Source organism: Ammospiza caudacuta, chromosome 4, assembly GCF_027887145.1.
Source record: "Ammospiza caudacuta isolate bAmmCau1 chromosome 4, bAmmCau1.pri, whole genome shotgun sequence".
Lineage (NCBI taxonomy): Eukaryota > Metazoa > Chordata > Aves > Passeriformes > Passerellidae > Ammospiza > Ammospiza caudacuta.
Genome location: NC_080596.1, coordinates 28,686,995 through 28,712,442, shown reverse-complemented (window position 1 = coordinate 28,712,442; position 25,448 = coordinate 28,686,995). Strand labels below are relative to the sequence as shown.

Here is a 25,448-nt window from a genome sequence, read left to right as displayed (position 1 = left end):
CTAATGTGACCCCGTTGACAGCAAATCAGAAAATGAGGTTTTTATGAGCTGTTTTAGAATCATTTCATAATATCTTACTGTAACCTAGTTTTGAGAGCCTTGAAAAGATTCCTGCATACCAAATTTTATGACTTCCTGAGTGTTTTAAACCAAGTTGTTCATGTTTACTGAAGTTGATCTGAACGTGAGCTTTATAATATAATTTAAATCATGCTGGGAGTAGTCTGAAGTTGAAAATTGAGACCAGGAATGCAGAAAGTAAGGCTTGGACAGCTCAAGTAGATGGTTATTCCAGAGCCTGTGGGAAGCACGCACAGAAACTGGCCAAGTTTGTGTGTAGTCAGCTGTACCAAAGATATTAAAAATAATTAATTTGAAGGCTATTGGTGGGAGGCACACTAAAGCCTGACTTCACAGTCTGATGGCCGTCAAAAAAAATGTTTTCAGAGAGAACACCTTCAGAAAGAAGTCTCAAGCAGTGGAGGCTTTTTGTAAGTCAAGGGAAAAATTTGGGCATTAGTGCAACATTTCTCTCCTTGGCATGTGATGCCTGGGATCCAGGCTTCAATTTTATGGAATATTTTGCTGTGAGGAAGTTTGCCACGTGCATTTCTAGTTGTGCAGAGTAGTGCACTGTGATGTGGTGTGTTCTGATCCAGCCATTCCCTTTTCTCCGAGACCAGCATTGTGAGTTGGCATCTCTAAGGCATCGTGTTGAGATGGAATTGTATGCATTGTTTTCCTCTGGTCTCAGGGAAAACGTGGCACCCAGAACATTTATTGAGCCCAGTGATTTTGTTCAGTAAAATACTGAAGATGTTAGTTTCTGTTTAAATATAGCAGAATACCATTACTCTGTCTGTAACGTGCATAGTTGTGAAGAAATCAAAGGTTTATACTTGCTCATTCAACAGATTCCTGGGAAGTGGAAGATTCCAGTGGGTGGGAAGCATCCTTGATCTTGCTGTTATCTTTGTAAGGAGCTACAGGCCTAAATGTTGTATTTATGAGTGGTGTGAAAGGGAAAAAAAAACCTCAAACAAGCCTGTGGTAACCATTTAGTTAAGAGTGCTAATAAAAAGCCAAGAAAATGCCCAAATTGCTTTGTGCTTTCTCTTTCGTTTTGGTAAGAAAACACCTCTGTGTTATCCCTCAGCTCTCTAAACGTGCTGGTGAAGGACACAGCTTGTTGATGGTGATGAATTGAGAGTTTTGTTCTTACACCTTGGTTAAATACTTCTTTGTGTGTATTAGTAAACTTGGCATAGCAGCTTTGAACTGTGTTTGCTGGAGAAGCAAGTGCTTAAAGGCAAGCAGGAAATAATCTTCAGGTTAGAAGTTCACAGAGGTTTTTGCTCTGGAGGCTCAGATGTGCCTTTGTGAAGGGAAGATATCAGTTCATTTATGCGTGTTCAGTTCCTTTTCTTCATTATCCTTAACCAAGAAAGGGGAACTCATTTCACTCCTACTGGATTGTGGCAGGCATGTACTTCTGGTGATGACTTTGGCAAATGTTGAAACAGGGAGCGCTGGAAAGATTTGGTCCTTCTTCAAATACTCTGACACTCCATGAAGAAATGTTGGTCAGGGTTGGATGGAACATAATACACCATGTAATGCTGAATGTTACATATTTCAGGTTGGGTTTCTGTCTGTCTGCCAGGATCATGTTTTCTTCATTGTTACACTGAAACCAAAGAGATCAGAAAACAGTCTTTCAATGGAAGCCAATGTTTGTGTTTATTTATATAAGGAAATGAAATGAACTTACATTTCTACTGCTTCACTTGCATCACTTTTGCTGTGACAGTTGTTTTCAGTTAAATAAGCCTGCCTGAAAACTGGTGAAGGCAACAGAAAATCTGCTATTGGCTGCAGCCAGCTTCAGATCAGAGCTGTGGTGTTTAGGATTGAGGTATAAGAAGTCAAGCACATTAAACTTGTGTTTTGTGACTTTTTTTTTTTTTCCTTCTTTCTTTGATATCTTGCCTATAAAATGTGCTTCTGGCTTAGGAAGGCTCTTACACACAAGTCATTAAGTAAAATTATGTCCACAGATTAATGATAAAATAAATCTTAATTAGGTGAATTCTGTGTTTGCTGTCAAGGTGAATGTAAAACCATAAGTCTAATTCTGAACAATATAGTCTTGAATTTTGCTGTGTGTAGACTACCTTCCCAGTGATTGTTCCTCAAATACTGTTCATATTGAAAACTGTTGGCTTTTAAATGTTTTTGGCTGAATCTTTTTTAATTTTCAGAAATGCTTTTGTTTTTCTCATTTCTTAAATGATCTGGGCTTTTACACAAATCAGAAATTGGTGCACTATCTCAGCTGCAGTCTACATCCCAGATTTTCAATTTTTAGTAAGTTATTCTCTAATGGGATAGATAGATGTCCAGAGTATTTACTAAGGTCATAATCAGCTCTGTTAAGACTTGCTTTAGTCATCTTTTGCCATGTTAAATGTATGGCTTTGTATTAATTTTAGTGACTTTTGGAGCAGGCCCATTACTGATCTCTTGGTTTGTGTGATGAGAAGGATCTGTGCCTGAAAGTAGCTGAGTGTTAACCTCCCATCTTCAGTTATGGGATGTGTTTGAGATGCTGGAAAGCACGCGCTGCTCGGCTGAGGTGTTTGCATTCCAGTCTGAGCTTACTCTAGAAGATCACACACAGGAGAGAGGGATATTTGGGTGTCATTCCAGGGAAAGGGAAGTTCAGCCCTGCTCCTGAAAGCTCCACAATTTGCAGGAGTTTGGGAGTGAGCCTCCTCTACCCTTCTGCCCCTGGCAGGGTCAGGTGATGTTAGGCACCACAAGGAGCTTCATTACCATGGAAAACTTGCTGTGTGTTTTGGCTGAAGGAAAATGTCACGGGCTGTCTCTGTCCTAGACTTCTTACTGAGCAAGCAAATCAGCAGTTGCTGCCTCAGGTTTCTTTTGCTGGAGTTATTTTAAATGTCTCCAGCAATGTTAAAATGTGAGTTTCCCCTCTGCAGTGAGCTCTGTGATGGTCTGAACTCAGGATGCAGAAGTATTGCATCTAGCTGTTTTATGCTGCAGCAATAAAGGTCATGTTTTCAGCTAACCCAAAAAGAAGCAGTGCAGAAACCAGTACTTTCCTCTACATGATTGTTTGATGAACATAGATTTTTTGATTTAGAAGCGTTTAGGAAATTGTTTCCAGAAAGCAGCTTAGATGTTATTTAGGCCTGTGTAGGGTTTCATATGGGGAGCTTATACATTGACCAGGGACACATCTTCTCCTGATCTCTTCTGTTCCTGAATTCTTCTGGTGCTTGTTAATGTGGCATCATTCAGACTGTCCTGATTGGCTTTGGGGTGGAACCTCACGCTGTGTGGTGACAGTGACAGTGAATGTCCTGTGTTTCCTGTTACATTGCAGGCATTTGGCTGAATTATTTCAGTGACACCTTGTGTGTTGATTCTCAAGAAGGTAGTTCTTGGGCACCTCAGTTTGTGGTACGTGGTGTGGATGTGTGTATCCATTTTAGGTGCTGGTTTTAAGTGCTAGGTTTGGGGTCCTCTGCCATCAATTCATTTAGGAATCTTCTGTTGATGCATCCAGGAAAGGACTGGTTCATGTCACCAGTCTAGTCCACGCAAAGTGCAGTGATTTTGCACTTTTTCTTGATTTCTCATGCTCACATCTGTATATTCAATGCAGCATTATTTCTTTATGAGGTGAAAGAAGCAGTAGAAAATACAGAATGTTTTTAAGGGATTTATTGTATTCCTTTATCGATAGTTTCCTTATGTGTTAAAGCTCTGCTTCGTGTTTGGCATCTCTCTGTGGATTGGCAGAGACTCTGGAAGCATAACTGAGATGACTGTGATTCACTGAAGCAAATATAAATTATATAATTTAAGGATCAAGCCAATAAAGAAAAACTGATGAAAAGTTAGATAGTGTCATGTATAGTTTTTATAATAGGACCTGGATTACTTCTCATTCCAACTGAAAATCTGATGGAAGCCTTTCTAGGATCTACATGGTGGGCTCCTGTAACTTGTGCTTTGGTAGCTGAAGCACCAAGCCTCTGTAGAGCTGGGTGATTATTACAATATCCCAGAATAGTTTGGGTTGGAAAGCACCCCGAAGAGCATCCAGTTCCAGCCCCCCTGCCAGGGACAGGGATGCCACTCATTAGATCAGGTTGCTCAGGGCCCCATCCCATCTGGCCTTGAACACTCCCGGGGTTGGGACATGCAGGGCCTCTCTGGGAAACCATTAGTGCTTAAGGTCAGATAATATTGTTTCCAGATGCATTTCAATGTGTAGGTTTGACACTTTTCACTGTGGTTAATCCATGTGCTGGAAAGTAAGAGCTTTTAAAGTTTGAATGTTGGCACCTTTTCATGATGTGTCCTTTTTCCTTCAGAAGAGCAGTAATGAGTTTTGAAGATCCTTATTTGTTTGCAGAACTACAGTAATTCTTTTTTTGCTTAATCTGAGAACAACGTGCTGTCACCAGCTATTATTGTAATGGAATAGAGTTTTTGTCTTTTTAATGATACCCTAAATGTTTAGGTAATTGAAGCAGTCATACTGAAGAAATATGATATTGCATTCTATTAGAAACAAATATAGCAAGAATGTGAGCAATTTATATACAAAGCCATGAAGACAATCTAATTTTGATCTTACATAGCCAAATTCCCTAGCTCTTAGGAAATACCTGCCCTGGATACTCCTTGTTGACAGATGGAAAATAAAATCCATTCATTATATAAATAAATCACATGGAACAATAGTGTGGCTGTATGACCTTTTTGCATGGCTCTCTGTTGTCTGGATCAGTGGAGATTCAAGTGATGTGTTATTTAAAATGAAACAAAAGGGGTTTTTTGGCAGTGACAGATGTATTTGTACAGCAGTATGTCTTTGTGTTTTGAGGGGGAAGAATGACTTAGTTAATATTAAGTTTTTATTTCTGTTATCTTCCTTTTTTCACTGTAAGCTGGAATTCTGTCAAAATTGTAGAAATCATATGAATTATATGGATCTGTAATGGTAGCCAGAAGGTCTTGATATGGAGATGGATATATCTTGTGTGCCCAATTCTTTTTCTAAAGTGTTTTTTTCACTGAATGGACAAAGCCTGGACATATTTGGTTTTTAGTTTTAATTTTGCTCAGGGATTTGTTTGGAATGTTTCAGGTTCGTGGGAGCAAAGGCGAGGTGCTTTATATCCTGGATGCCAGCAACCCTCGCCATTCAAACTGGCTGCGCTTTGTCCACGAGGCCCCATCCCAGGAACAGAAGAACCTGGCAGCCATCCAGGTAGATTTGGTGGATTTCTACCATTTGATTCCTGTTGCTCATTTACTAATTGGATTTCCTCTTTGGCCTTCGTGTCTTGTAATAAAATTGCAAGATCTGAGCAAAGTAGCAAACTGCTTTTCCCTTTCTGCCTTTGTTTTTAGATGAGAGCTCTTCTGCTTAAGGTAATAGCACAAATAAGAGTGGTAGGGTGAAAGACCAGAAAAGTCCTTGGAATCTGATGCTATTTGAAAGGCATAAGTATTATAATTATTTAGAGACCTCTGTGTGTTTCATGCCAAACTTGGATATATGGGCTTATTTGTGTGTAAACCAGAATCATGCATTTTACATTGTTGTTCAATAAAATTAGTAATATCATATAATATAGGTAGCATATTATATAGTTAATTATGAAAGAGTGACAGGCTTGAAAGGAGGTATGGTGCTGAAAATATTTAAGTAGAAAATAGATAATTGAACAATCTTAATTGTCTGATAGGATGATCATATAGTGCCTGAGGATGAATTAATAAAAAAAAGTTTGTTTTCTTGTCTTTGCTGTTGATCTGTTTATCCAGCTTATTTTTTCATTTTTATAGTTGTCATTTGCAGCACTCTCTGGTAATGAGTTCCACTGCTTTGATTATGTTGAAATATGCTTCTGTTTTTCTTCTAGACACTCCTTAATTTCACTTGATTTCCTAGTTCTGGTATAACAGTGAATAGTTACTGTATTTTTCTGTGCCATCTTTGATTTTATGGAACTCTATTATATCCTTTCACTTCTATTTGATAGCTCTTCTCTCAAGCTGGAGAATCTTACTCTGTTTAATTGCTCATTTTTGGAAATGTTCTGTGACTTTACAGGATAACACAGAGACAGGGATACCTTTCCATCCAGCTGTTGTTCTTTTGGAGATTATTAAAGAAATTAGCTATCTGGGTTTTTTTTACCAGCACAGTTTCCCAGTAAATTAATTTCCACTCCCACATAAATAAGAATTACATGACTCTGCATTTTTTTTCTCAAAATGTATACTTTACAAAATGTTGTTTCAGGTCAACTTAAGGTATTTGCTGATGTAAGCCAAACTGGAAAACAGTCAGGAAAAGGAGAATTATTTATCAGCGTTTCTTAAAATTACTGTTCTGCTTTTTCATAATGAGATGACTTTCTTCCCCCAGGATTAGCCTGTGTGTCCCTGACAAAATAATTATAGTTTATTTTGAGGCCAGACAAAAAAAAATTTGGTGTTTCTATGCCAAGAAAGCAGAAGTTGGTTTCTGATGAAATTCGTTGTCCTCCTTATGGTAGCAGACATGAGGGGCTCTCATGCAGGAGGTGTGATTGGCACCTCATCAGTGCACAGTCATTGGCAGCAAAGGCAAAGTGAGGCTCACAGCAGAGAGCAGTGGGAACAATTCATGTTCATCGTGATCTTGCCAGTAAATGACCTGAACTTCTGAATAGAACTTTTAATGGAATATCCAGTGCATACCAGTGGGTTTCTTTATAAGGAAAATGATAGAAACGAATAAGAATTTGCTAAATTATCTCACAGGGTTTTTTAGGACTTTAAAGCCTATCCTAATCCACAGTGTTCAGATGGAAAAATATTCTAGCCTTCATTGGGAGCTGTTACTGAAAACTGGAGCATGGAGAAATGCCAGGATTGCTGTAGTAGTTTAGCCTTGTGTTCTGTTCAGTGTCACATTTGTGTCTCCGAGGTTTTCTGCCTTGCCATGCAATGTAACACCATAGGAATAGATCAGGAGAAAGACCTGAGGCTTCTGGATCTTGGGGCTGTGTGTGGTTCAGGTGCTGTATTTTAGATGAGGTATGATCTGAAATCTGGGCTCTGTGTGGGGATGTGTGAAGTTATCTCTGTGCATTTCCTGCATTGCAGTTTCTGACACTGCCTGTGTTGGTGTTACCTCTGCCAGACTTGACATCCTGGAGCTGCGGGGAAGGACTGGGAAAGGCAGTGTGCTTGTTGGGAGAGGGAGCCAGGGAGAGCTGGCACAACAGGTAGGCTGAAGAGATGGTTTGCTGCCAGGAAATCAGATACAGAGGGAAATCAGCTAACACTCTGAGGGCACAGAGGGAAAATGGGTAAGGATTAGAAAGGCTGGGATGCAGCCACCTGTTCTGGCTCTGAAGGGTGGAAAAGCCCTACACTCCCTGAGGTAACACAAGACTGTGCTGCTTCCTCCTCCTGTGTTCTAAATTTTCAGGAGTGATGACTTAAGTGTTTTATGCTTTTGATTAAAGTGTGATGGGCTGTCAGTGGTCCTGTGTTCCCTCTTATAAAGCAGATGTGAAGGTGTTTAACTGTATGGAAAAGCCAAGAGTCTGCGTGGAAGACTCCTGTAGTGGACCAAAAAGGAGATAGCAAGGGCTGTTGGGCCTGGAAAACTCTATTTGCTGAGCAGGTCTGTGTGGCTTATGGTGTAAAAGAGGACAGTGAAGGCAGAGGTGAGAAAAACACAATTGAATAATAAACCAGGAATAACAGGAAGGGAGGTTGTGGTGCCACCATGATGAGCAAGCACCTGGAGTTTTCTCCCAAGGACAGTTGTGGTTTGCTGCAGGTGAGTGTTAGGAAAACAGCCAGCACATGGGCAGGTGGAATGGCTGCAGATGTGTTCTTAGAGGGATTATTCAAATAATTTAAAAGGCTGTTTGCTGTGCCTGCATGCACATAGATTAATGTGATTCATACAGGTGCTGCTGGTGGGGGGAGAGAGATTTAAATTCTTTTGTGGTTTCTGGAGAGCTTCCATTGCTTTCACTCAAAATGCTGCCTTGAGGAGCTACTACAGCTAGTGGGTATATCTTGATTAATTAGCTCTCTGAATACGTGGCTGTTAGCATTTGTTTGGATGGAAAAACCAAACAAATTAACGTTGGAGGAGAAATGAGTTTAGATTGGGCTGGGACCAAAGCTAATTTCTTTCTAATGCAAATGTAACCCAGAGCACTCTAACATTGACAGCTCCTAGTACTTGGGGCTTTATTTTTGCTTGGGATACATGACTTTTTCTTTTTTTCTTTTTATTTCCAAATTTTGAAAATCTTTTATTTTTTAAATTCTTTCCATTATTATTTTTGGTAATCCAGTAATAGATTGTGCTTCCCTTCATGAGGTTGTCTTCCTTTTAGAGTAAGGTTGTCCTAAACAGTGATGTATTAGAGATTTACCCCACTGGTTTTATCCTGTCTGTGTGGAGACTGAGTGTAGAGACCACCTACTTTTCCTCATGTCAAGAGGATTTGTTTTGACTTTAGACTGTACTAAATTAAAGGTTTCTGCAGCTTGACAGAGACATATGAAACCCAGCAACTTGTCAATGTGTACAGAGGTTAGGTTGATGTGCTGATAGATATCTGGACTGCAGAATAGATCTTGAGGAAAAAAAAAAAATCATAATTTTTTTGTTTTCCAATGCTGCTGTTGAGATAAGGACAGAAAAGTGCTGCATCCTTGAAAGTAGCAGCTCTATCCAGTCTACTGAATTAAGTAGGTTTCACTCCTGTGTGACAGTATCTTGTGTAAAATATAACAGACCTACTGCAGCTCAGGGAATGCTACATCCTTGTTGACAGTTTAAATTAATCTTATTGTGTCCCAAAAATTAAAAATCATTATCTTGTCCTTGCTCAAGGAAGCTTGTAACAAAATGTATGGCTAGGTGCAGGGCGAAGAAGCTTCAGTTAACTTTTATGGGTGTTACTCAGATAAGATTTAGGATTTATGGTAGAACTGGGAGTCTTCATTGCATAGAAATGAGTCTCCTTCAGTGCTTTGGGCAGCACTTCAAGCAGTTGGTTCACATATAGAAAGAAGAAAAGGCATCTCCATCCCCCAGAATATCAGTTTGGGGAACAGATGTACAGATTCCTCCCCACACCCCATAGTGCTAGCCTTGGTAACTTTAATGAAGTAGCGTCAAAGCCCAAAGTTGTTAGTTTATGTAGCTACTTGGAAGCTTGTCCAGGCATTATCAAGAAGCTTTTGGAGCTTTTTGTTTCATAGTTTGTGCTGTTGTGCAGAATGGGGCTGGATCCTTTGGCCTTTTGTGGATCCACACTGATTTAAACCCGCACAGGGTTTAAAGTGCATTTTCCAGATGTGCCTGCTAATTTGATAGTGAAGATAACTGACCAGGGGTGAAAGCCCATTGGAGAAGGCTGGGAATCTTGAGGAGAGGGAGAAAGAGAAAATAACACTATGTAAACATGGTGCTGAAAGCTGTGATAGAATTCCTGCAGTCAGCTGGGGAGAGAGATAAAGCTGTGCTGGTTATCTCAATTTTGCTGTTTTTCTAATCCTCAAATCTTTCATTTTCAAACCCTGAAGTTGTTGTCAAGTGGACTGTGGCAGGAAAGGACTTTAATGCCATCTCCACCTTGGTCTAAGCTACAGGGGAAAGTGGAAAAGCCTCACAGGTGAGGCAGGGGAATATTCTCAAAACAGCAGAGTACAAAAGCATCCTGTCCATGCAGCCACTCTGGGAAACAAGTCTTTAGCAAGGCTGTTGTAGCATTGTGCTTCCTGAGGAGTGGAGCCAACCCTTCTGTGGTTGAGGGACAATATTAGTTTAGGGTCCCATACTTGTCCAGATTTTTGTTTTTCTGACATAATTGTTTATTGCCTCTACTTCCTGTTTGCAACAGGAGGGGGAAAATATTTTCTATCTGGCTGTGGAAGATATTGAAACAGACACAGAACTTCTGATTGGGTACTTGGACAGTGACATGGAAGAAGAGGAGGAGGAGGAGGAAGAAGTAACTGTTATCCAGGAAGATGAAGACAGTGGCAGCAATAAAGAAGTTCAGCCAGCTGGTGAAAAAGTTGCAGGTGGGCAATATGTAAAACATAGGGAAACTTGAGAGCTTGAAAGTGGTGATGAACAAAGAGAGCATTCACTGTATAGGACTGGGGAACTGAAGAGACCCTGGGGTTGAATCTGAGTTCTTGCTTTATTTTTATCTCTTTTTTGGGGTTTGGGTTGAACTTCTTTGCCTTATAAGGAGCAGCAAGTCTTGTGAATTAGTGAATGAATGAGTGAGCCTGGATAGTAACCATTAATTTTTGAACTGAAGACAGAGTTTGTTTCACCTGACACACAGGCTTATAAATGCAGAGCTTTTGCTCTAAGAGGGGTAGTTTCTTTCTTACTTAGTGGGAGAGAAATAAACCTTCCCATAGAGCTATTCAGCCAATCCTAAGGCATGTAGGAAAAGGAAGGTGAGCTGAGCTGTCTGGGGAATTCTCAGCATGTTTGTCAAAGATGAAGGTGAATTCATAAACGACAACTTGCATTGAGGTTCTGATTGAGTTGAATGACTGATTTGGGCCAACAGTCTAAGTCACACCCATCTTAACACTTTCCATCCATTTTCAGTAATGCTGGCAGTAATCCATTTGAGATAGGCTGTCTATAATCTCTTCAGAGACACTGTTTTTTGTGAGTTTCATGCCACCCTTTTGCATAATCTGTTTCTGGCAGAGAGTCTCTCTTAATGTAACCAAAAAACCTGGGACCTACTCCTTTACATTGGTGTTGCTTCCCTTCATGCAGCTCCCCTCGCCTGTAAACAGGATCATGCGTGCCCAAACTGTGAGTCCAGCTTTGCCAGCCAGGAGATCCTAGCAGAGCATCTGCAGACTTTGCACCAAAAACCCATTGAGGAAAAGGAATTTAAGTGCCGAAATTGTGGAAAGAAATTCCCTGTTAAGCAAGCTCTGCAAAGACAGTGAGTAGAAACAGCAGTGTTTTCCAGGGACCATTTAAATCAATTTCATTCAATCCTTTGTTTCTCTTGACCTAATCACAACCTAAGCTTTAATTTTTTTTGCATCTGTATTTATACCCTTACCCTCTGCTTTAATCTTTTAATGTCCTAATTTCTTGTATTTGTTGTAGAATTTCCAATGGGAATTAGAAAAATATTGACCATTTTTTGTGTGTTAAAGTCATACACTCTGGAGACCAGACCAGAGCAAGTTTGGTGCAGCATTACTGGTCTCCATCAGTGGAATATTTAGTAGTTTAGGAGGTGTCATTTTCAAGCTGTGGATGCTGGTGCTGAATTAAAGTAAGATTTAAGGAAAATAAAAGGAAAACCAGCACTTTATGTTCATTTAATTAAATATTTGCGTGATGGAAAAACAAAAATGGAAACATCAAAGATGTGAGGTTTAAGAACATGACTTTGTTGTCCTTGAGAGTATAAATATGCAGATTTGTCACTAAAGTCATATATCTTAGAATTATGCTTCTGCACAGAAACATAACTGGTTTTCTTTTGTTGTTTATATATGCATTTTCTTACAATTAGATAGATGTATTACTTTTTATTATACATTTAATTACAGATTGTTAACCTATATTTTGTAAAGGTATATGTAGTTTGTACTTACTGCAAGCCTGTGAAAGTTGTAGGACGTTGCCCTTACTTCAGTTTTTCTCTTTTTTTGTCTCTTAGTGTCCTTCAGTGCACAGAGAATATCAGCCCAGGAGACTCCTCAAGAAGTTTCCAGTGCTCTGTTTGCAATACTGCCTTCAGCTTGGAATCGAGGTTTTGTGTCTGAGTTACAGGACTGCTGTCATGTCCTTGCTGGCCTCCCTTTGCATGCTAGCTTTCCAAAAGCTTGGGAGTGTTTGGGAATCCTAACAGGGCAAGGACTCAAATGCTTTCCTTCCTCTCTGCTGTAAGTAATGCATGAGGTGGCCTTGGAACTCTGCAGTGCAGCATGTGTTCATCTCTGAGTACTTGCTACAGCTCTGATTTCTGGAGACACTGCCTGATGTGTTTTTGTTTTTTTCCCCTCTCTTTGTTATCCCATGTAGTTATGAGCAGCACAAGGAGGCGTGCAGAGGGGATGCCAGGTTCATATGCAAGGCAGATAGCTGTGGGAAGAGGTTCAAGAGCAAGGATGCCCTGAAAAAACACAAAGAAAATGTTCACAGTGGTAAGAAAGAGTTTAATGTTCCTTCAGAAAAAATCCCCACTGATGTGTTTCTAGCTTTAAATTTGCAAGTCAGAGTAAACAATGTCTTTGATTTCTTTTTTAATGGATTCATTTGTATCAAATAGAAAATTAAGAAGTAACTTAATTGCAAGAGTTACTATTCCTCCTCCCGCCGCAGGAGAAATTACTGTAGGCCACATGAATCATTAGTCTCCTGCAGAAAATGTAATAGGAATCTTGAGGAGTTTAAACTAGGCAAAGAGTAGATGAAGCAAAATGTTACTGGAGTGAGGAAAGTCAACCACTGCACAGGAAATGGTGAGTTCTTGATTTTTTAGCTTTTTCAGGACACAATAAATTTTTTTTGCCTAATCAAATGATTAAGCTTGATGAGGGTTGCATAAAACCCTGTAGCATCTGTTTTGCAGAAAGCCAGACCAGACCATCCACTGGTCCTCTTAGGCCCTGGTGTTTTCATATCTGTCTGCTGTGAGTGGTTTTCACTGAAATGTCACCCTCTTCTCATGGGAGGGCAAAGCACTGCTCTCAGGTGCGCAGCACAGATCCCAGTTCTGGCATTCTGCACTCTGTGTGTCCCCTCTCCTTGTCAAAGGAATACCTTTATGTGTGGGGACAACAGAATTCCAGAGTGCACAGAAAACCGTCTTCTGTTGATGGTGACAGCACTGAGATGCTTTTTAAAATCTTAAAATCTTTTTAAGATTTTCACTCTCTTTCTGCTGCCAAACTCTTGCAGAGTAGAGAAAACTTTCTGTCATTTTCTTACAAAAATTGTCTCCTTTTTTTGGTATCATTAATAATTTTTTTCATCTATGAACACTTATGTTTAGGCTTAGTTTTTGTCAGTTATGTAGTAGTATATGAATTCCACATTGAAGGATTAAGTATATTCCAGTCGTATGTGTCTATTTGTGCATATAAATACTTGTCGTAAGTTTTGTAACTTTTTACTTTTATAATGTTTCTAATGTTCAGTGTAGTATGGATGTGTTTTACCTAAGCTAGGAACTATCTTGCATAGGCATCTTAAATTATAAACAAAGAATTAGGTTTATTTGTGGCATACTAGAAAGAATCTGTAAAGGTAAGTAATAGATAAACTCAATTAAGTGGTCTGTGACTTTTTGAAGCAGCTGTGAAAAGGGAAGGAAAATGTCTGGTAGCTGACCTATAGCTTGTTTTGTAATTTGCATTTTAGGAAATATTTGAATTCATTATCTGGTGCTAATATGATTGCCCTGATTAATTCTGCTAAAGACCATTAATGATACTTTATGTAGTAGGATGCTTAATGCTTTCTAAATAAACAAAATAGGAAATGGTTTTGACTTAATTTTGAGGGTTTTTTTGTCACTGCTGCGCTAACTCCTGTATTGATTTCTGGATGAAATGAACTGTTCAGTTGCCAAGTGAGCTGTTCTCAGCTGTGAACTGTGCTCTTCATGTGGGATTGGTGGGGTATGATAACGTCTATTTGAAAGGTTTTTTTCTTTATTGTTCTGGTTTTCTTAATTTACATTCCACCAGTGACTGGTTTGTTGGACACCCACAGAGAACTCCTGATACAGAGTACTTTGAAGATGGGATACAAATGTAAAAATCTTATGTCAGTCAAATGACCTGTGAAATGTCACAGGCTCAATGGAAATATTTAGGTTCTTTCTTAGCACTTCCTCTTGAAGATGTTGATGGTATTTCGTTTCTGTTTCAGGAAATTCTAGGAAGAAGCTGATGTGTTCAGTGTGCAATAAGAAATGTTCCTCAGCAGCAAATCTGCAGGAGCATCGAAAGGTCAGTGAATTGAAGGCTGGCTCACAGCAGGCACTGACTTGCCTGAGATGTGAGGCTGTGCTGCTCATGTCACTTGAAAGCTGCTGTAATTCAAGCCTTTGGGTGATCTCTTTCATGCTTACAAAGCCAACCTGGTGCAGTGTGGGTATTTGCTTTTGTAGTCGCATTTGCTCAAGCCAAATATCCCCCTAAAGTTTTCATGTATCTCTTCCCAAATGCTAATATGTTACTCCAGCATTAAGTCACAGTTGCCTGCTGTTCTTCAGCGTTCTTAAAGTGTGTTATGTAACCATGGCATACATGCAGACCATAAAATAGGTTAATGAGCCTTCAAAAAATATTTCTACAAAATACAGTAATTTTATTATTGCTTTTTGAAATACCACTTAGGGGAGTTACTTCTGCTGTAGTTATGCAGTAGTAAAAAAAATTCTTCCTCAAACCCAGATTTGAATGTCTTTTTTTAAATGCACATAATCTTTTATAACCAGAACAGGAGGGGTTAACAGATTGAAAAGCATCTATTGGAAATAAGGGTGTTCATGTAGAAATACAGATGGACCATGAATATGAGATTCTGAATCCATTATACCCAGAGGAAGTCCCTGCAAGATTAATTTGATAAGCCACTAAAACCCAGGAGAATCTGTTTTTGCAAAAAGCTGCATTGTACTGTTTATCAGATTAACTGTAAGTCTTTAATAATACCCTGGTTATAACCTGAATCCATTGAGGATATAAATGATATCAATTAAAGTATGTTGTTGCAAAGGAAATGGTGGGGCCCCTCCTTTTTAATTTGTTTTTCTCCTTACTTGCGTTAGTATGCCCTGCACTTCTTGTCTAATAGGGCCATATTTTGTTATAGTGGTGTTCCTTGCCACATGTTGTTACAAGTTTTACACATTGGCACAGGTCTTGCACATCAGGCCTTTAAAATGCAAAATATTCTGGTTAGAGTGTCCATTTTATTAAATGTTTGTTCTGTTTAGGTAGTTGTAGTTCTGGGCAGACATTGTGACACACAAGTTTCTCAAATATGATTGATGTTATCAGTTCAGCACTTAGCTAAAGAATCACCATGAAGATTTTGTGCATAAAACTTTCTTTGCTCTTCTTTTCTTTTAAAACATCCAGAAAATGGCTATTCCAGACTTACACACTTATATCAGAGCGTGAAGGAGATTGCACATACTCACACTGTTTTTTTGCTTGAATTAATCTCCTTATGTAGGAAGAGGGGCAGGATCATCAGCATTGGCAAAAACATTTGTACAGGCAGTAAGATCAGTATGAAAATAATAGGTAAAACCAGGAGAAAAAGACAAATTTTTTTCCTCCTACCCATTTCAATGTAAAGAAATAAAAGTGGAGAATAAAAAGTTGAAATATAACAGAAAATAAGCCCAAACAACAGAAAAAGTCTGACAAAGACAGAGAAGGGAGGTAAAGGGGCTGGCTGGAGGGGATTGATGCATGTTACTTTCTGAAGACATGGTCATTCACATCTGTAGTTTTCATGTCAAATTTAAACTCATTTTTAGCTTTGTGTGTCTTGTGCACTGCTTGTGCCTTAACTGTCTAACTGTATTCTGATACTTGAGTTCTGATGTCTGAGTAAAATGCTAAGTTCAGTCACTCAACAGTGATAATAATGAGAAGGAAAGTGAGGGGACTGTTAATCTTGCTGATGCAGATTACTGCTAAATGATTCCTTTCAATATAAGGATCTCATGTTTTGGATTAGAATTATTCACAGGAAGTCATATTTCAAAGTGAGCAGGTACGTGTGAGTAGCACAGGCTGCCAGGCCTCTCCACTGATGCTCCACTGTAATGGAAAGGGGAGAAACATTCAAACCAATCTCAGGGTGGCTCGTTCTTTTCCCAGTCAGAGTTGGTAGTGCTGCACTTCCAGTGTTTGTAGGTGGGCTGGGGGAGTCTCTTCCTGGCTGTACAGCTGTGGACTGAGCTTCTGACTCTTCATGTAATGGTAAATGATCACACTCTTAATGTGTTCACGGTAAAGCAGCTCATTCTTCTTTTAAGAAAGAAGATTAAGGACACTTGGAGTGTAGGGCAATCAGGCTTTTTTCGATTTGGAATTGCAGGTTTTGTGTGTTATGGTTAAGACTGGTGCTGGTGCCTTTCTGGATTTCTCAGCAGATTTCTTACATGGACCTGTATAGTTCCATTCAGCTGTAGTGCTGTCTGCCAAGGGACCAGAGCAGGGTGTAGATCCTGTAGGCGCACAGGCTGTGGAGACTGGGGTGGGGCTGCAGCTGAGCCTCATCCCCAATGTGCTACAGCTGTGAGCAGCAGGTGAGCAGCATTGAAGGTAACGAGAGCCCAGGGACACTGCCCAACCACCAAAGGGTGCAGGGCATCAACAGGAGGGGATAAAAGGCTGGGCTGAAGACCAATAAGGTGCTGGTGCTTGAATCCTTCTGCAGTGTTAGTCATGCCTCCACCATCAAGATCCTATTTTGGTCAGAATTTGAGAACCCTTGAGTGCCTCAACTTTTTAAAATTTGTCGAGCTGGACTTCCTGCAATATTGGCGTGAGTAGAGTCACACTTGAAAATCATCTTTGCTTTCCAGCCCCTGACCCCTTTTTTTTTTTTTTACCTTCCAGTTCCAAGCATCTTTTTGGGTTAATTTCTGACCTTTTTGTTTAACACTGAACAGTGTCTTATTCTACTAGGCAATCGTTATTTTTTATTTACCAGTCAGCTGCCTCCTGGTTTTCCAGCAATTGGTCCTAAATGCTGTCATGTGCTGTGATGTTGAAAAACCTGTATTTGGAGTTTGAGACAATGCTGCCCCTCCACTGTCTGGCCTCTAAAAGCTTTTAAGAGAAACAGTCCTGCAAGGGTGTGATAATACTTGTTTTTTAAAATTCTGACAGAAGCTAAGAAGTGGTTTCTGTGTTATTTTTACATGTATCTTGACTAGAAGAAAATGTCCTGACACGTTAGTCTGCATTTGGTTCTTTAATGCTTTCCTAATAAATTTTGAATGGCTCTGGTAGATAGAAACACAGATTATACAAACTGGCAGTATAATTGTAATGATGATTTTTTTTGTTGGCAGTTACGAATTTTTACTTTTGGGAGATGATGTTTTCCAGCAAGGGACAAGCAAGGGTGAAATCACAGAATATTCTGGAGTACTAGTAGAGCTACTGGCTAATAAGTAACTCCATTCTGTTAGAGTATTTATATCTGTGTAAGTGGTATAGTCTTGTTTTAGCCGCACATTTGATTATCATAAAACATTTTGCAGGTCCATGAGATCTTTGAGTGTCAAGAATGTGACAAGAAATTCATTTTGGCGAACCAGCTGAAGCGCCACATGATAACTCATTCAGGTAATGTACAGAAATGCGCAGAGCTCTGTGTGTGTGGATATGTATTTCATGCATGTGGAGTTTTACCTGGATTAGTTTCTTATGGAAGGCTTCATGAAGTCTCTGCTATCTAAGTTGGGCAAGCCAGTCTCAGGTTCCAAGGAAACTGTCTAAGGCAGCCTTTCCAAGCCTTCCAGGATTCCAAGTGATGTGGTGTAGTCCTCTTCCTACTGCTGCTTTGTCTCAAGCTGTTTTGTCCTGCTAGCTAGATGAGGTCAGTGAGCTGCAGTGGGGCAAAAGGTTGCTACATGGCAGAGAGAGGAGGTGAGAAAACAGTACCTGAGATTTTCTGCTGAGGAGAAGAGGCTGGGAGCTGGGTGTGCTGTCAGTGATCTGTGCTACACTGTTTTCCTGTGTATCTGTGTATGTGTTAGCGGGCTCATAGCTTCTGGTCAGAGGAGAGCAGCTCATGGGCCACCCCATCCACAGACCACCCGCAAACGTTCCCTTGTGCCAGCACGAGTCCCCTGTGAGCAGGGAGTGTCCCATCGCTGGGTTTGGCAGTGTGTGACACGAGGTGGCTCTGCCAGGATATCTGGCCACTGCAAGTCCAGCATTTTCTGTGTCCCTCACCAGTGATTAGAAACATCAAGCAACACAATAGAAACACAAACATTGTTCTGTCAAATGCATTAGCATTTAAACAAATGCAGATTTTTACAGCTGCACAGGCTTACAGTTGAACTGTTTTCTTGGTATCAGTCCACAGCAAAATCTCATTCCTTGTAATATAATCTGTATCTCAGAGGCTCCTGGCTTTCTTTTGACACTTTTGGATGAGCATTAGTGCAGTTAAGTTGCAGTCACCAGTTGAAGCATAAAGGCTTTTTGCGTAGGAACTTCTGGGTTTGGAAGCTAATATGTATATCGTTAATTAAGTTTTAAAACATTTAAACTGTCATGGCCTCTTTCACATTTGTAATCTGGAAACACAGTTTTCCTCTTTGAAGTCATTCTCTTTTGATTTAAGCTAATTAATCAGAGTTTAGTTTTAGCAATGAGTATTGCAAAGAATGTGCCAATTTCTTGAGATACGCCATGGCTCATCTTTTGTGAAGTGACTTAACTGTCTAACATAAAGGGCATTAGGTGTCTTTCTAATTGGTTTAATCTTAATTGGGTTGACTTAATTGCAGAAATCTCTCTGAGGAGATGACTGTCTCTGCCTTTCATCTTCTCCCCCTGTATAAACAGGAGATTAAATGTCCCCCACTCATTTTCTGCAGAAAAACGCCCCTACACCTGCGAGGTTTGCAGTAAGTCCTTCAAACGACTTGATCAAGTGACTGCACACAAAATAATACACAGTGAAGATAAACCTTATAAATGCAAGCTTTGTGGAAAGGGATTTGCCCACAGAAATGTTTACAAGAATCACAAGAAGGTAAAGCACTCTGCTGTTGTTGTTTACAGGTCTGCCAGCCTCAGATTTGCAGATTATTTTTTTTTTAAGTGGTTCATCGTTAAGCTCTGCCATGCTTATGAACATGGGATTATAGTATTGGAGAATGTAGTTTTAGTGTTCTTTGTTATATCCAAAATTTCAAAAGGCTGAACCAATTCTCGTAAACAAAAAAGTTAAATAAGGAGAAGTAAAGCATAGTTGCTTGGTTAAAAGCATCAAATAAATCCCATTTTGACTTTTTTTTGTTTTGTTTTGAAGTTTTTGCTTTGCTTTGGTTGTGGTTTTTTGTTTTTTTTTTTTTTAATTACTAGATTACCAAGTTGATGTCACTGATTCAAAGATGTCTTCAAATACTTTTTTTTTTAATAGTGTAATTGAATAAAACTATGTGTAGTCCTCTTGCAATCATTATTGGACTTAGCAGCAGATGCTTTCAAACTGCACTAAATTTGAACTTGGTGCAGTGTTCACATATTTAAGCAACATCAAAAGAAACATTACCTGAAAAATAGACTCACAAAGGGATGTTCTGCCTGTGTTGAAGCTCAGATCTGCTCGGCCTAATTTTTGTAATGCCTGTCATTAGTTTTGACCTGGGTTTGCCATTTCTAATGGCAAGGCTCTATCCAGGACTGCTGTTTCAGAATTACAAGACTGTAAAAAGAAAAAAAACTCCAACCTGATATAGCCATACTTCCAAGCCTTTCACAGTGTGGCTCATGTTATATTCCATCTGGGAATTTGGCACAGGATCTTTGCACCATCTCTTGCACTTGCAGTCATAAATCATGTAAGAGCAATAATAATGCCTCTCACAGGATGAAATGGTGATGACTGTCTAAAACAACAAAGCATGCAGAAGCCTGCTGAAGGACAAGATTATATCCCATTCATTATATTTTATGGTCTAGACTTTAAGGAAATTGGACAGAACCTTGCAGATTGGATATATTCTAAGAAAAAATGTATAAAATATTACCTAGAAAGATAGGTCTATATTTTAAATGAATACTTTTTACATGTTTCCTGATGTTAGCCAGCCATTGATGACTGGTAAGGAGTTTGGGTTGAAAATGGACTTCAGGATTAAGTATGAAGGAGTAAACACTTTGACCCAATTCTGTGTTTAAAGCAGCAGTACCACCAGCGTAAACCAGGATTAGAGGTTCCACTTAATGGGAAAAATATTAAAATTTAGACAGCTTTAGTGGGTACCAAATTTTGATGGAATTCCTTAAAGCATTTTGGAATGCTGGTTTCCTGGACCTGTTTGCACCTAATACTGGCTGTAAATCAACTCTGCTCTATATTGAGAGAAACTTGTTCCTGGGTTTGCATAAAGATTACCCAAACAGCTGTGGCTGTTCACTCATCCACATGTAGGTCTCTAAATTTACTTGCTGAGTGAGGAGGTGAACAGGAGAGGCAGGAGACTGACATGGATGGCCTGAGTTGCTTTTTTAGACACACCTCTCTCCATTGAGGAAACAACGGGAAGAGAGGGAGCAGGCAGCAGAGCGGAGTCTGGGTGTGTGTGCACAAAAGCCAGTTGTACCATACAGCTCAAAGAGGTGGTCGTTTGGAAGGCTGAAATAGTTTAGAGTGCCATGATTTTGGGAAGGCTGTGCCTGGGGAAAGAGGACGGTGGTTCTCTTGGTTGTTCACAGGAATGCTGATCCAGGAACGTGTAAATGTAAAACTTTATTGTGTATTATACTTCTATGTATTTCTTCATCTTATGTTTCTAATGATTTTTAAATGTGTGTTTCCTGTAAGATGTCTTCCTAGGTTTATTTTCCTTTGGAGGAGGAGAATTGAATTTGAAATAATTTCAGGGTTCTTTTCTGAGTTTCAGGATTATGTTATGGGCTGGTAGCAGGGAGCATAGATACCTGTAGTAGGAGTGATGGGTATAGCAGTTAAAACCACTTAAATCAACAGCATTTAATAGAAAACATACCTTTAAATTTGATAGCAACATACTTAAAAAACCTTGGGATTTTCCAGCAGACTTGCATCCTTTTTATATATAAGAGAGTCCAGATACGTTTTGTGCCTTTGAATTCTTTATTTGTGTTTTAGATGGAAACTTGTTGCTTTTGTTTCTGTAATTCCTGTGTGTGTGTGGTGGGGGGGGTTAACTTGATTTCATGTTGGAAGTCTCAGAATAAAAATGGCTCCCACAACATGTGTTTTTAAACATCTTTCAGATGTGGATGTCTGTTGGGTCATTTCAAAAGTGCAGAAGGAGATTAGTTCCTCTCATTTCAGAGGATTTCACTGGGAGATACAGTGGAGTTGCCAAGAGCCTATCTGCTCTGTTCAATGTAGCACTGGGATGTGAACCTGAACTTAGCACTTGTTATGCTCTTAGAGCTGCACATGTGAGGCAGGAGCTGTGGTGCCTCTGTGATCTGCTGCTCCTGCAAGCAGGTGCTGCACTGCTCTGCGTAGGTGCGTGTGCAAGCTGGCTTTGCCACTTCCTGGAGGTGTCCAGGCTGGGAAGTGTTCTGGGGTATGGAACCAGCTCAGATGTCCTCTGGGAAAGCTCAGGCTGTGACTTGAATGCTCTTAAATGATGGGACTTAAATACAGTTCCATTTCTGTGACAAGGCAAGAGAACAGTATCTGAAATGTGGAGGGAAAAAGGGATTGTGCTACTGATAAAAGTGGTCACCTTTCATGCAGGTTAGACTGGATGAGGGTGCATGTTCTGAGCCAGGTAATGCAGATTACCTCCATACAGGAGATGGTTTTGCTCCATCTGTTCCTTTGTTGTTATGTACAGAGGATGAGTTCAGAGAACAAAATATGAGGACATGACAGTCGGCAGAAATAGGTCATCAGACACAGGATTTTAAAGGGTTTATGGCTAATCCAGGGTTGTTTGGTCCTGGGGAGCATAATGATTTGAAACAACTGTATTCCATCAGTTTATCTATTGGGAATAAGTAGCCTTGGGCTGGGCTTAAGCCTCCACAGATGCTGTGGTAGGAAAGGCTGCCATGAAATGCTGCATGAGAGCCCATCCTCAGTTGCTGGGATGATCTGTGGGTATGCCTAGTTAGGAGATTTTGGGTATGTGGGTATGCCTAGTTAGGTGATTTTCTTTGTAGGGAAGTTAAGATGTGCAGATCAATCTGTGTATTTTGATCAAAAGGTGAGAAGAGTATAAAGGAGATGCTAAGGAGGAGTTCTGAGGAGCACAGTGACTTGTACAGACCTGTCGCTCACGTGCTGAGTGCTCCAAAGCAGGGCATTTTTTAAAAAGCAGCATGACTCTTGCGCTCGTGAAAGGTGCCAGATTGACAGCTCTGGAGACTGAACCCTTCTATTTATCCACAGAACAGGTACAGCACAGGCAGCAGCACTGCAAGCTTCCCCACAGTGTCTCGTCCATGTGTCCCAAGCCTGTTCTGGAGGAACCCCCTGTTGAGGTGAGAAGGCAGTTCAGTCTCTTCATGTCCTGTCAATCCTTGGCCTCACTGCCAGGGGGTCTGAGCAGGGTGCCAGCTAATGCCAGCCTGCTGGAGAGTCTGGGCTGGAGCGTGCAGCAGATTTCAAGGAACATGAGATATGTTCCACACCTGTGATGGTCTTCCAGCAGCCTTTTTGCTTTCAATGACTTAGGTTGAGGTCAAGGAATTGATTTTGAGCCCCAGGCCTCCCTATACCACTGCAGGACATTCAGGGTTTGGTGCTGTGTGTGAGAGGACATTGGTGTTAAAATCAAAATGGGTTCAAGGCCATCAGCCAGCCTCTCAGGAATTTTACTGTCTGCCCAGAGCCTCCTTTTTTCCCCCAGTTGAAGGGGTAGAATAACAGTTGCATGGATTCTGGATAGCAGAAATGGATTATATAAATATGTACTATGCTGATATTTGCCCTTAGTCTACCAGATTAACTCATTTACCTAATTTCCTGTATATTATAAAACACTTACTGTCCATCCCCTTTTCCTCTGGGCACTTCAGCTTGTAATAAGGTTCTTGTGAGCTAATAAAGTATTTGGATGCTGATGCTTTAAAAACCTGCTTTCCTTTGCAAAAAATAGTAGGAAATTGGGTAGATAGTAAATTAATCAGTACAACTTATTATCTACAGTGGGACAGCTGTTGAAAACACTAGGAAGCAGGGAAAGTGCTTTGGAATTTATAAAAGTAAAATAATGCTGGATGTTTCCCAAGATTTTCTTTTCTTCAGAAAAGAAGTTTCCTTCATCAACTCTGCAGTTGAGGAGATTCAACCAAGCTTAGCCTTTTATTTTATTCATAGCTTTGAGACTGTTTTTCAGCTACAATGAATTTTTCTACAGCCAACAAAAATCTCGGTACTGTTGCTTCCATGGCTTTGGTTTTTTTTTCTGGTGGTTTTTGTTGTTTGTTGTTTTTTTTAAAAAAAGAAGCTATATCAATATATAAGAGTAGTGTCACGATTTGAGGAATTTTCTTTGCCAAATTTTAGGTGTTGTCTTGAAAATCAGATTGGTTCTCCCTTGAAACTTTAATGAAAAGAAAGAGATTTGTGTGCGGACAACTTCAAAGGATTTATTCATATTAATAAGAATTCCAGGCCAGTGTTAGTACTGCTGAAGCAATGCAGCTGAGCTTGTAGTTTTTTCCTCTGTTTATTCTGTGGTTTTATGTCTGTTTATGTGCCCACCTCATGTGACACTGTGAGGACCGGGATGGCACAGTTACTGAGTAGCTGCTGTGCTGGCTTTTAGGATCCTGAATAAAGGTAGAATGATTATTTTACTTCTTCATCCCCTGGTGCTTCCAATTGTGATATCCCCTCCTGAGTCCCATCTAGAAAATGAAGCAGTTACTGCAATGGTGGATTTCCATGAGCCTTTCCTCTGACACGTTGTCTTTCATCCACAGACCCATTCTGAGGAGAGACCGTTCCAGTGTGAGGAATGCAAAGCCTTGTTCCGAACCCCCTTCTCTCTACAAAGACATCTGTTAATCCATAACAGTAAGGGCAAAGTCAGAGGAAAAACAACTTTCTCCATTCTCATATGTGACTGACAAAAACAAACTTGCGGCACTTTGCTCCAATATACAGCTTGCTGTGTTAAATTGGTACTAGGACTCAACTCTGTATCCAGGGAGTTAAAAAATTCAGAGCCAAATTTAAACCTTGCCTTCAGATGCACCTAAATGCAAATCCAAATATGCTGTAGAAAATCCAGCAATTATTTGAGGTCTGATGGCAAGAAATTTGTTTCTGCATTAAGTGTGATAGTGTTACCTCCATTTTAAGAAAGGACAAATGCAAACAGAGATAAGTTGGTGACTTGCTCAGCTTTTGTAGGAAATCCAGTTTAGAGGTTGACTCTGATATTGTCTCTCCTGTGCCAGCCCAGGCTCATGTTTGCTGCCTCTGGCACAGAACTGGAGCAGCTCAGGGAAATACTGTGGCCATTTTCACTCATGAGTAACTTTTCTTGGCATTCTGTGCTTTTTTTTTTAGTTGACTGTGTTATGATTTATTTTTGGTGGAATTTTCTCCATCTTTAATACTTGCAGACTATCATTCAAACCTTTGAAAATCAACAGTTTTGATTTTAGAAAGTGCTCATGATCTAAAATCCTTGCAGCTTGGAAGACAGTACTTGGTTTGGGGGAATATTCACACTGGCATAACTAAGAAAACCACAAATGTTTCCTTTTTTAATCCTGCATAACAGTGTTTCTGTTAGATGAATTATTGGATTGGCATGTTCAGTTTGTTCTTTTACGATTATCTTTCAAAGCTTCTGCAATTTTTTGGATGTCATAAATGTTTTTCCCAGTGTTAAATGTTAAAAATGGTGAAGGAAAATATTAAAAACCTGTTCAGTAATGTGCATTCTAATGAACAAGCATTTCCAGAATATCCAAAATATTCACCTTGTGCAGAATTGTAGTCTTTCCTGAAGGTTTTTCTAAAATCATGTGCTGTGACTTTTTTTTTTTAAGAGGATGGTAGTTGAGGAAGATGTGTTTTTCTCTTTGTTAGGTGAGAGGACCTTCAAGTGTGATCATTGCGATGCCACTTTCAAAAGAAAGGACACATTAAATGTTCATATTCAAGTTGTACATGACGGACATAAGAAATACAAGTGTGACCTGTGTGACAAAGCTTTTGTGACACCCTCGGTCCTGAAGAGCCATAAGAAAGTGAGTAGAGCAAACTGATCATTTCTTGTGTGTTCTTAAGGTTGTTATTCAGTGTAGAATCCCCAGAGCTGCTTCTGCCTCTCTGGCTTTTCAGTAGATTGACTTTGCCCTGAAATGCTGATTGCAGGTTATTGGTGCCCAGCTGAATCTACAGCTGGTGCTTGTGTATAAATTCAGTGTAGGTGCTCCAGCATCATGTGTGTGGCAGGATGGGCCTGGCTGCACTGATCATTTCCACCAAACTCTGCCAAGGAATTGGGGCAAACTTCAGGAGGAGGCTTGCTCACTAGTTTAGTCTGAGGTAAGATTGATGTTATGGGGAAGAAATGCAAAGAAAATAATTGAATCAAGAAAAATCAGCTGAGAAAAGTTAGTTAAGGTGTTGCCAC

The 25,448-nt window shown here is 39.9% G+C and overlaps 1 protein-coding gene across 3 annotated transcripts in view; it reads left to right on the top strand.

Annotated features, from left to right (window-relative positions):
• Positions 1–25,448, top strand: part of PRDM5 (PR/SET domain 5) — a 58,128-nt gene that overhangs the window by 6,110 nt on the left and 26,570 nt on the right. For 2 of the 3 annotated variants that reach the window (XM_058804082.1, XM_058804081.1), the window contains exons 3-11: positions 5,186–5,308; positions 9,969–10,152; positions 10,877–11,051; positions 12,149–12,270; positions 14,003–14,082; positions 17,367–17,451; positions 18,717–18,874; positions 23,779–23,872; positions 24,899–25,059. In XM_058804082.1, the coding sequence (XP_058660065.1) occupies positions 5,186–5,308; positions 9,969–10,152; positions 10,877–11,051; positions 12,149–12,270; positions 14,003–14,082; positions 17,367–17,451; positions 18,717–18,874; positions 23,779–23,872; positions 24,899–25,059 (1,182 nt within the window). Of the gene's footprint in view, positions 1–5,185; positions 5,309–9,968; positions 10,153–10,876; positions 11,052–11,783; positions 11,877–12,148; positions 12,271–14,002; positions 14,083–17,366; positions 17,452–18,716; positions 18,875–23,778; positions 23,873–24,898; positions 25,060–25,448 lie in introns of all 3 variants that reach the window. The other variant, XM_058804079.1, reaches the window with a different exon arrangement.